The sequence below is a fragment of the Typopeltis vanoorti genome, chromosome 7 (assembly GCF_054136105.1).
Source record: "Typopeltis vanoorti isolate ZY-2024b chromosome 7, IOZ_Tvanoo_1.0, whole genome shotgun sequence".
Classification (NCBI taxonomy): Eukaryota; Metazoa; Arthropoda; class Arachnida; order Uropygi; family Thelyphonidae; genus Typopeltis; species Typopeltis vanoorti.
Window position 1 is genome coordinate 44922204 of NC_143555.1, and position 12497 is coordinate 44934700.

The 12497-nt window shown below is 37.2% G+C and overlaps 1 protein-coding gene across 2 annotated transcripts in view; it reads left to right on the plus strand.

Moving 5' to 3' along the window:
• The window catches only part of LOC150104641 (two pore channel protein 2-like), a 480610-nt gene that overhangs the window by 177348 nt on the left and 290765 nt on the right, over positions 1-12497 (plus strand). For both annotated transcript variants that reach the window (XM_090395240.1, XM_090395242.1), the window contains exon 6: positions 3968-4069. In XM_090395240.1, the coding sequence (XP_090251366.1) occupies positions 3968-4069 (102 nt within the window). The remainder of the gene's footprint in view (positions 1-3967; positions 4070-12497) is intronic.

Consider the following 12497-nt stretch of genomic DNA (forward strand, 5'->3'; position numbering starts at 1 on the left):
TTGGTCCCCAGGATTTCAAGGGGATAAATTAACTGTGGAAAAGATACAAAGACAGATGACAAAGATGGTTTCAGGACCGTACAAGGATAGTTATGAGGATCGGCTGAGGGAATGTGGACTGCAGAGTTTGGTGGATAGAAGAAGGAGAGGTGATATGATTGAGACTTTTAAACTGTTGAGAGGTGGTTACAGGGTTGACACTGGGGAGTTCTTTCGCTTGGTTGAACAGCAGGAAGGAGTGATGACAAGAGGCCATCCCTGAAAGTTACGAAAGGAAACTGTGAGCAAGAGGGTGAAGAGTGGTTTCTTTGCATGGAGGGTCGTTGAACCATGGAATGCATTGCCTGATGGAGTGGTGAGGGTGAGAATGGTCAATGAGTTTAAGGAGTGGTATGATAGACTTTGTGTTTCTTAGGGGGGGGGACCTCCCCTCAATGAGTCTTGACAGACTTTATGTTCTTAGGAAGGACCTCCCACGATGAGTCTTTTGACTCCATGGAGGCCTGAATAATAATAATAATAATAAAGGGAAAGTGAGAGATACAATTAAAGAAAATTGAGGGTATGATAGATACTGTGTGAATGTTGAATAGTTGTTTTTGACATGATGTTAGGGCCTCCCTCGATGAGTCTAAGGACTCCTTGGAGTTGCCCATACTACTACTACTAATAATAATAATAATAAAATATACTAAAGTTTATTGATTATTCAAAGTTTTTTTCAGTATGATTATCATCTACATGAAAAGAAACTAACTAGCTTCCTTCCAAATCAAGAACGATAGGCATGAAATTGAGTTAATGGAAAACAACTGTAAAAAACTGGAAAACAGTTTACAAGAAGCATGCTACACAATTGCTCCTTCACAGATTGAAGACCTCATCAGGTTCATCCATAATTTAGAACTTAAAGGCTTACCAGTGACACTTCGTTAATCGTAGTAACTCCTTTCTGCATTTGCTCATTAAACGGACAAGGATTCCACAGGCAAATTAACCACCTTACCGGCCATTATGGGTCAAATATGCATCCTCATATGCTTCATAACCATCATGTATTTCAATGTAATATCAATGGTATTACAATTTTAATATGCACTTCCCATCCATGATAACCTTGACGTCTATAGACGTCTTGGCCAGTAATGTGGTTAAACATACTTCTACAGATATAAAGATATAAAAACTTTAACAGAGATATCCACTTCTTTCTTATTGGAGCTTTTGAAGATTTAACAGGGGCTCGAGTAGGAGTTTTTATTCTTGCACCCCCTCCTCAGGTCATTCGGTAATATCCAAAGGGATGCAGAAGGGAGAATTTTAACAATATACTGAAATACTGTGGATTTGTAATAAGGTTTATAAATGTTTATGCTCCATCCAATGGAACATTTATTCTTCCAGGAATTGGAACCATATTTATACTGTGCTCACTACATCGTAGCAGCTGGAGACTGGAATTGTAGTTGAAAACTCCACATAAGACAAAATAGGAGGACACCCCAAGAGTGGACAAGTGGGATGTGTGCACAGTTTAAAATATGTCTTGACAATTCTCAGTTGGTCGACACATGGAAATTCACAATCCTAATCTCCAGGCTCGCACATACATGAATCAAGGTATTATTGGTACCCATCCTAATCGAATTTATCCCTTCTTCCCTTATAAATAGGATAATTCAGATAAAACATCTTGACATCAACATGTCATATCATCATCCAGTTCTTAATTTCTACTGCATAGAACAAGTAGAGATCAGTTCTGAACCATGGAGAATTCCACCAAATTTGAATTCATTTCTTCTTGAATTCACTCTTCTTGAATTCATTTACAGATGAAGAACTCACAGCTAAGTCAGGCAATGAATTGCACTCGTTCACCACCCTCCAGGCAAAAAACCTTGTTCTCACACCCTTGTTAACCACACTCTTCTTTAATTTCCAGGGATGACCTCTTGTTCTTCCATCACTATCACACAGCTGAAACATTTCCCCTGCATCAATCCTATAAAAACTTTTCAGTAATTTAAATGTTTCTATCATATCCCCTCTTCTCCACCTGTCAACCAACCTCTACAATCCACAAGCTCTCAATCTATCAATGTAGGGAGCATTTTTTACATCACTCACCAACTTGGTCACTCTTCTCTGAACCCTCTCCACAGCCTCCTCATCTCCAAGCAATCCAGGTGACCAGACCTGAGCACAGTAATCCAAATGTGGAAGTATCAACGCTTTATAAAGGGGAATAATAACCTATTTAACTCTGGATGTCAGTGTCTTCCTCAACAATTCCTATGTGCAATCTTGGACACCTTAGCAATGTGTCCCCTGAACTTCATCTCCCTGTCTACCAACACCCCTAAGTCCTTAGCCTCATCATCTCTTCGAGTACTGTTCCATCAATGTAGTACACAGCTGGTAATCTTTTATTCCCAAAATGCATAACTCTACACTTTTCCACATTGAACTGACATCCATTTCAATTTGCTCATTCTACCAGCTTATTTAAATCATCCTGCAAACTTTCAATATCAGCTTGATTTTTTATTGCGCTACCCAACTTTGCATCATCAGCAAACAACTGAATATCTCCTCAATAGCCATTTCCTATATCATTTATATACAAATTAAACAACAATGGCCCAAGCACAGAGCCCTGAGGCACACCACTGGTTACCTGCCTCATCTTGGACTCTGCTCCTCCATTACCACCTTCTGGTATCTCTCCCTGAGCCATTCTCCTATCCATATCACCAAATTAGTATCCGTTTCCATCTGCTCCAATTTTTGTAACAGTGTTCCATGGGGATATATGATAAATACATGTCAAAGGCCTTAGCAAAATCCAGAAGTACCACTGTGTAGCCAGTTCCTTTGTCCACCTCACATGTCATTCTATTATAAAAAGTTAATAGATTGCTAAAAATCAAAATGCCAAGCATCAAAAGTACCAGTGTCTGGTCCTTTTGATGCTTGGTCCTGGACAAGAAGAGGTCTGAGAGGTGTGACTAAATAACTGAAAAGTTAACAAGCAACCTCACTAATACTGTTTACAGCTGGAGACACTCAGGTGCCTTGTACCTATAAATCTTATGTGTGATCAGATGGGGGTTAGATCTAGATTTTTTTATTTCTGACATGGTTGTTATTTGTTCATACCTGTAAAATGACAGTTACATTACATTTGTTAGACTGTAACACAGTATGGATATTTTTGCTGAGATTACACACTGGCTTTTGGTTTAGTTTGCCTTTTGTTAAACTTACTCAGGAGACACTGAACATGCAGTAAAAACCAAACAGTTTGGATGTGGGCTTCATTTTCTTTTTTCAGAGAGAGCAAGAATATCCCAGATGCACAAGTGATGTGGCTTATTGCTGCCTAAAAACCCAAAATTTGGTATATCCCACTTTTTTTATGCGAATCCCATCTGCAAATGGTTGTAAACCTATAGTACGTTAGCACCTTAAGTGGGCTAAAGATGTTTTTCTATTTTATTAAATTTTATATTTTTTTCACTTTTTTAAATTGTTTTTTTACTTAGTTGTAATTTCTTCTTGTCACAAAGATGTATTATGTCATGTGTTACTAAATATAATCAAGAACTTTTTATGCAACATTTGTATTTTATAAAGCTATATAATTTGTGTAATATGATTAGATTTCATTTTATTTATATGTATATGGACAGAATCAGTTAAATTGATTATATAGGTAATGTTTCAAAGAAAAAATTAGTATAGATAAAATAAGAATGCATGCAAATATGATCAATATAATTCAAGTTACAGGCAAGTGTTTTTCATGATAGTAATTAAGTCTAAAAATTTAAATATATTACTACTGCAAAAATTGATTATTACTAAATATTTATAATTTATGCAATAAACTGGTAATTAAATTGCTTAGTTTAAATTTTTTGTTCCTAAAGGGAAAAAAAATCATTATATTAACTTCTTCCAGATCACTTAAGTACCCTGATGGAAGCTCATACTTCACAAATTATGTAGATATATTTTTTGACTTATACGTGCTTGTCACTACTAGCAATAATCCTGATGTCATGTAAGTAAATTACTATTTAAATACAAAGTTGATATTTCACTGTTTGCAAGATTTTTGCATAAGTGTTAGAAAAAAAAAAAAAGGGGGAGCAAATTTCTGTCTCATGTGCTTGAAAATAAAATAATTTTTGACAACTAATTTTGTTTCTGTAAAAGAGAATTAGTTTTCAGGCCACTGAATTGTGATATTGGTAAGTTAATAACATGTGCAAACATAATGCAATAAGATAAAATTTATTCCAGAAAAGATTTCCATACAGTAGAGGTGTACTATACTGTAAAAATGTATAATTTGTCTGTGAACAAACTTTATCATTAATTGTTGATTTTGAATAGTGAAATCTGCATCCAATGGCCATTTTGTTACATTTTAAACAATCTTGTCAGAATATGTTTTTATTGTATCTAAATGAATCAGCAGTACATTTTACTTTTGTTATCTGTAGAGAGCTACGATGGCTTTGAAATTTAACCATGCCTAAATCCAGTGCTGGTTTTTAGGACAGTGTACAATAGTGCTACATATTGATACTTTTATTAATAGTGAGGTGTGTATCAAATGGATGCAGCACAGTCAGAAATTTTTAATAGTCAATTTTTTTACTGAAACATTATATTGAATATTATAATTTGCTTGCTTTGGAAAACGTAAGAAATACATGCACTACCATTAGTATGACAAATCAGAACTGGCAGACCACGCTCTTTACACCCTTTCACACAAATATGATGGAAGAAAACCATTGTGTCCTATAGAAGTCGTTACAGGTCAGAAAGACGATTTTTAGAGTTAGCAATTGCTGTGAAGCAGTCTCCTATCAAGTACGGCTTCATTAATCTGTCAAAACTTTGGGAGACTGTCATATCAAGATCAGTCCCTATATAACTATAATGTGTAATACGTTTTGTATCAACATTAGAGTGTGCTCAAATTAGGACTTTAAACCTTTTGTCCTTAAAAATTTGAATTGTTTCACTTACTCATTGTCACAGCAAACTGTAATGTTGTTTGCTCTGAGGATGCTGGATTGAAATCCAGCCAGTTATCTTCTTTCAGTAATAGACCTAGTGGCCTGTTATGGTCTGTTCCCATCTTTTCAAATGCTGTCCTCTATTCCTTCTCCCTTGAGGTCGATATCTCTATTTCTCTGGGGAGTCTTCCTTCACTCATTCTTTCTGTATGTTGTCTCCATTTTACTCTATAAAGATGGATGTAATCTAAAACAGATATCACCTCAAGTTCCTTTAAGATGTCACTATTGTTCTAATAATAATAATAATAAATAATAATAATAATAATAATCTCATTTCAGAGCTTATCAGTCATTTTCTGTCTGCTTGATTTGTGGTCTAGTCTTCTGAACCATATAATATGGTCTTGCTATTGAGTTATAGATTTTTAATTGATTGATTTTTTTGTTATTCCTGTATAATTCGTTATTTTATGTTGCATGTCTTTCTCTCTTTCATAAGATAAGTGGTAGCCTAGATATTTGAATGTATTAACCTGTTGTATAATATTAGCATTGCAAATTTTGCTTCTAATTGGGTCTCAGCCTTTAGATGCATTGACTTTGGTTTTGAAAGTGGAGATTTCCATACAATGTTTTTGCTATTTCATTTAATGAAAATGCTGCTCACTGTAGTGAATCTTCATTATTTTCAATTAGAACCTGATCGTCGGGAGAATAAAATTGTATCGATATTGGTGCAATCATTTATGTGAATGCCAAAACTGGTTGTTTCCTGGTTGTATCACCACTCCTCCTTAATATCTATATTAAAGAGGAGTGGTGATAGACGCATCCTTATCAGACACCTGCATATGTTCTGTGATTCAGATTTTTCTGCAGCTGTCTTTATTGTAATTTGGTTATTGTTATATATATTGAAAATTGCTTTAATTAACTGATTAGGAATGTTGTCATTAGGAATGCTGAAAATTTCCAGTAGCTTATTACGATTGACTTTATCACCTCTTTGTAATCGATGAATAATATATGGGTCTCTAAATTGAATTATCTTTTTTCTGTCAGGAGCTTCAGAGTGAAAAAGGCATCAGTGCAGGATCTGCCTTTACAGAAACTGTTTTGTTCCTCTCCAAATATATTTTCATAATATTTGGTTAATTTAGTCTTTAAGAGACCCGGATTTTATGTTCAGTGTTTAAAAGGCTAATACTGCAGTTTTTGAAGATGGAGATGATAGCATTTTGACAGTTTTCTGGTGGTAATTGGCCGGTTATTATTATTATTATTTTGGTAACCTCCATGGAGTCAACAGACCCATCATGTGAGGTCCACTCAACAAGCAACCTGTTTATCATAATGAGCTTTGAAGTTATTTACATTGCATGCATTCACAATGCACTCACGCAGTATTATTATTATTTAGAGAGACCTCCAGGGAGTCAGGGACTCAGTGAAGGAGGCTACATACTATACGCACCAGCTATTATACTTATTCTTGAATTCATTCACACTGCTTGCACTCACAACATCCATTGGCAATCCATTCCAATCACGCAACACCCTACGAGAGAAAAATATACCCCTCACTCTCTTCTTAGTGGCATTCTCAGCTTCCAAGGATGCCCTCTTGTCCTTTCCCCACTTTCCATAAAATGAAAAATTCCATCAACTGAAATCCTGTATGACCCTTTCAGAAGTTTATATGTCTCAATCATATCACTCCTCTTTCTCCTGTTTGCTGGTGTCTGCAGTCTACAAATTCTCAATCTCTCTTCATAATCAGTATTCTACAATCCTGAGATAATTTTTAACACTCTCCTTTGCACCCTTGCCACTATCAGAATCACAACAGAAACCAAGAGACTAGACCTGCATGCAATGGTCCAAGTGAGGCCTTATCAAAGCCTTGTAAAGAGGCAAAATGACATTTTTATCTTTACATGTGAATGGTTGTTTCAGCATTGCAATTATCTCTTCAGTTGTATTTGCAATCTTTGCCACATGGTTCCTGAATTTCATCTTGCTATCTATTAACACTCCAAGATCCCTAGCCTGAACAGTTTTCTTCTAGCATAATCCCACCAATATAATATGATATTGGATATCTAATCATGCCAAAGTGAATGACTTGACACTTACTGACATTGAACTGACATCCATTATCCCATGCCCACAGTTTAAGCCTATTCAAATCATTCTGCAAGTACTGCATATCAGCAGCATTCCTGATTACCTTTCCTATCTTTGCATCAGCAGCAAATAGCTGTATGTCGCTTGTCAAATCCTTCCCAATATCATTAATGTACAGGTTGAATAACAGTGGACCAAGCACTGATCCTTGTGGTATACCACTGTTTATTTTATTTTTATTTATTTATTTATTTGAATTAATTTTTTTTTTTTAATCTTTGTACTAGTTATGGGCAGTACTACCCTTACATCACGTCCAGACATCTCATCCAGACTTGATATAGGCCTAAGCCTTTATAAGTGTTTTACCCTATGCCTGTTCTAGTTATCATTGTAGTCATTCTCTGGTGGCAATGCCATGCCACCAGTGTGCCCTGTAGAGCCCTCAAGGAAAGAACTTTTATATCCTTCTGCATTAGCCCAAGCTGTTTTAAGTCCTTATAACTATCTGTGCTCCATATGCCATGTAAAGAGATGGTTGCTCTGGTAAACCTCGGAGTTGCCCCATGCTCCTCCGATATCTTACTAACTTGATCTTGGTTATTCTTATAATAGTTTACCTTATTATTATGGCTATAGGCTAGCGGGTGTCCTGTTCCCACCACCTGGGCATCAATTACTCAAACGTCACCATCTCTTTTAATCACTAAGTCTAGCTTACGCAAACCCACAGAGGTCCTATAATGTGGTTCCACCACAGTCTCCCAACCTTTGTTCTTAAAGTGGTTGTTCAGAATGGAGACCATGGCATCATGTCTCTGCACGTGGACCCCATGGGTGCAGAAGCAACACTGGGCTATATGAGACAATGTCTCACTGTAGTGGCAGCCAGCCCTACAGTTTGAGTTGTCACTACCCATCGAGCTGTCTGGGCTTGAGTAGGCAGGGCATTGATCCTTGACCTGATAAGGTCAATATACTCGAACCCAGGGAGGACCCTTACCCAGTCATGCTGGAGAAGCACCAGACATGACTCTTTTAAAGGAGTACCATCTACAGAACAGTGCAACAAAGAGATACCCACCTCTTGTGTTCTACAGGTGCTGACTCAATTAAGGTACCTTGATAATAGGACCAGCCTTTAGCCTGCCTAAAGTCTTCCCTTAAATCTTGCAGACTTACATCCACCGTAGACCAGTTTTTGATATCTGTCATTCAGCCATCTTCTCATCCACACTAATAATCTATAATCCAAACCCTCTATTCTCCAGTTTATGCAACAGTCTACCATGCTGTATTCTGTCAAAGCCTTAGCAAAATCCAAAAGTATCATAGTGCATTCATTCCCTTGTCTAGTTCAATGATAACATTGTTATAGAATGTGAGCAAGTTGCTGAAACATGATCTTTTCTTAGTAAACCCATGTTGCTCATTGCAGATACTAATTGTTCAATAGTTGGATACATTGGTCTTTGCACCACCCTTATGCAATGGAATTACCATACATTCTTTCCTTTCTTGCAGAATCTTCCCTGTTCTGAGACTTATATTAAACAGCCTAGTCAAAGGAATAGCCAGTTCAGCTGAACACTCTTTTAGCACACGTGCTGATATCCCATCAGTTCCTGTATTGTTTATCCTATGGGAGATACTAAGACGAGGAGTGATGAGAGCTTGGTCCACCTTTACCACAAGTTGCCTCAGTTCTAAAGATACTTCAGCCTCAAACTTTGTTTGAACACACTTGGATAAAGGATTAAACTTTCAACATTAGCTTAGATTGTTGTTCAAGCGTGAAGGGTCCAGAACTATTTCTTTTGATTCGATAATTCGTCTTTCAAATTCATCCTTGCATATATATAAATTGGTAGTATACAACTTGGTGTGGCCGTTCTTCGAGGTTAGAGTTTGTGGAGAAGAGAACATGACTGGAAAGGGTGCTCGCTCGTGTTCTACTGTAGGAGATGTTACGTCTATGTTCCTCAAGACGAAGTGAAACAAATTTATCTGTCGGCCAAAATAATCAACATCATAACATTAAATTCACATCAGAGCTAGAGATTAACAGCATTCTACCCTTCTTGGATCTAAAGATCAGTAGATTACCTGTCTTAAATTTTCAATTTTTTGAAAAACCACCACACTGATAGATATTTGCATGGCTCTTCTCATCACTTCCCTCCTCAGAAACTGGGCATCATCTCCACCCTTGCCCATCGAGCAAGATGTCTCACTTCCACAGAAGAAGACCTTCAAACAGAGCTTAACTTCCTGAAAAACACCTTCTTAAATAATGTATATTCATCTCGTAACATCACTAAACGTTTGAGACCATGCCAACAACCTCGACAAGAAGATGATTCCAACTCTATCACTCATATACAGTTACCATTTATCAGCTCTCTTACCCCAAAACTATCTTGGATTTTGAAGAAATTCAACATAAAGACCGACTGTACTACTCTGCCAAAACTTCATTCTTTTCTGAGTAAACCAAAACACAATCAACTGCATTTTCCTGGTGTTTATAAAGTTATTTGCGACTGTGGTCAACCTTATTTTGGCCAGACAGATAAATCTGTTTCACTTCGTCTTGAGGAACATAGACGTGACATCTCCTACAGTAGAACACGAGCGAGCGCCTTTTTCAGTCATGTTCTCTTCTCCGCAAACTCTAACCTCGAAGAACGGCCACACCAAGTTGATTGGGAGCACACTACCAATTTATATATATGCAAGGATGAATTTGAAAGACGAATTATGGAATCAAAAGAAATAGTTCAACCAATTTGCTTGATTCCCATGCAAATTAGCTGTCACACACATTCAACTCATGCCAACAGTAGCACGCGGTCACCTATTCTAAAATGACTGTTACTATTCTGCTTCTTTTTATTAAGCTGGAAAGTCCATGTTTTTTACCTTGTTATTTTTATAAGTCGTATGTTATTTCTTTCTCACCTGAAGAAGTCGGAACACCAATGAAACTAGTTGTGATTTATTAAAGGTTTTTGTTATACTTTCTCGGGTTCTAGTCAGTTAAATTTTAATTTTATAAATATATATATATATATATATATATATATATATATCTTCTAGGTTGTAGATGCCTTTCATTGCCTGACGAAATTGCGACCTTGCTTATTAGAGACCTGAAGTGACTGCAGCAATGTTTGGTCACTCTAGCAAGGGTTGTTGTTTCTGTCCCATCTCTCTTTCTCTCTCTCTCTCTCTTATGCAGTAAGAGCAGTGGCGAGCTATGGAAATTTTAACAAAGGGGCTCGCATCATCGAGCAAAAAAAAAAAAAAAAATCCCATATTTCACACAAAAACTTTTATTGAGTGGCTACTAGAAGGGAGAAGGGTAAAGATAGCGCATGCGCTTATTTTATTTTCAAACATGGGCGCATTCGTTATAGAGGAGTTGAAACAATAATTCCAAATAATCTATACACTGCCAAATAGACTAATTTTTGTTAGGTTACCGTATGAGTTTGTCGCTTAATATGTTTCAAAATATTTTTTTTTTTGAAAAAATAAAAAAGTAAACGAGAAGAACAAGGGGCTCACAAATTTGAGAAAAATTTAACAAAGGGCTCACACGAGCCCCTTATAGCTCACCACTGAGTAAGAGTGATACTCTCAATGACATACCAATCACCCTCCCCCAGGGGGGGGCAGATCCCCCATTTGAGGGTACAGCAGTAAAACAGTGAGCCTGTGTAGCTCAGTGGATGTGACGTTTGCACACCACAGTGCTTAGCCGCACGAAGGAAGACTTGATTTCGAGTCTAGTCAGCGATTAGAGGAAATTTTTCTAAGCCTTTTTTTGGCTGGCTCCCGAGTTAGTCGATCTCTGGCATGGGCAAGCGGGTTTTTTCTCCCAGAAACTTGGGTTTTTCATCTTGTAAACTCAAGCAAATCGACTGTAGAAACTACACTATTTCAGACATTAAATATATTGTGTTAGGGACCACGAGATGGCGGCATTTGTTTAGCCATTCTCTTCACTGCGTGCCACTTAATTAGTGATAGCCTTGGGCCAACTATCTCTGATTGGGTACCAGTGGAGCTTCCCACTCAGTCTCCAAAAGTTAGATCGGGCTAAATGGCCTCGCCTACTCCCTATATGGGAATAAAAAGGTGTTAGCAGATTTATTTATTTATTTATTTATTTATAGTAAAACAGTTCTGCAGGCTGGCTGCTGGTTAGTTTATGGGAATGAACCTGAACCAGTCTGTAACAAATCTAGAGTCTTCCTGATCAGTTAGTGTCAAATCTTGCAGCTGCATATTTTGCCAGTTCGTGACTGGAAGGAGATTAAATAAAGTGGCTAGAGGAAGTATTGTCGAGGCCAAGTATGGACAGGAACCAAGTTTTCTCTGTGTGGGTAGTATGTTTATCAGTCTGTCATCTCTCACTGCATTCCCCACTTCCTTTTTGTCTCTTCTTCATCACATACAACCCAAAAAAATGAGAGTTTATCGTGAATCACAAAAATTTCCCCCAAAAAAGTTTAAAAAATTCAACAACAAAAAAACATAAAAAACATCAAAAATCCAACCAAAAACCACCAATATTAATTTTTAACAAAAAAAAAAAAAGTTTCTGCATCCACTTTACCAAAATGCTTAGCCTAAACAGTAATACAAATGATGTACACACTCATCTGAACCAAAATTACTATTCCCATCAGAACTCTAGCTGACAACCTCATCTGTCCAAACTACACATTACTGAGTTCTTTCCGCCACACGGGCAGCACTTGTGTATTCATTAGAACTGGTATACCGAATCCCAACTGTGATCTGCTTTGGCTCAAAAGTTCCCTACAAAATTAACCTGCCCTTTTCACATGCTCTCTCAATCCAAAAAAATGTTTTTTTTTGGGTTGAGAGAGCATGTGAAAAGGGCAGGTTTTTTCGCTCTCCAAACTCCATTAACCACTCTGACCTTTTCAGCTATCCCTCTCTCTAAAAAGCTTGACTTCCCACAGTTGAAATACCCCAGTCATCCTTCTTGGACACCTCAACAACCACATCTCATATTGGCTTCCATTTTCCAGTTTCACTGATCAAATAGGTAGGGATGCCAAGATGTTTGCATTAGCAATGACCCATTACAGATCATCAATCTTCCTATAAGAATACCTGGCAACCCCCACAATTTGGCAACATGCTTGATCTCTTCCTGACAAGTTACCCTTCGAAGTATACTGTGGATGTCAGTTCTCCTCTTGGTAATGCAGATCACAACCTCATACAAGTCACTTTTGCCACAGAACAACCTTTACTCACCAATTCTCAGTCCTTTGGCATTACAAGGGT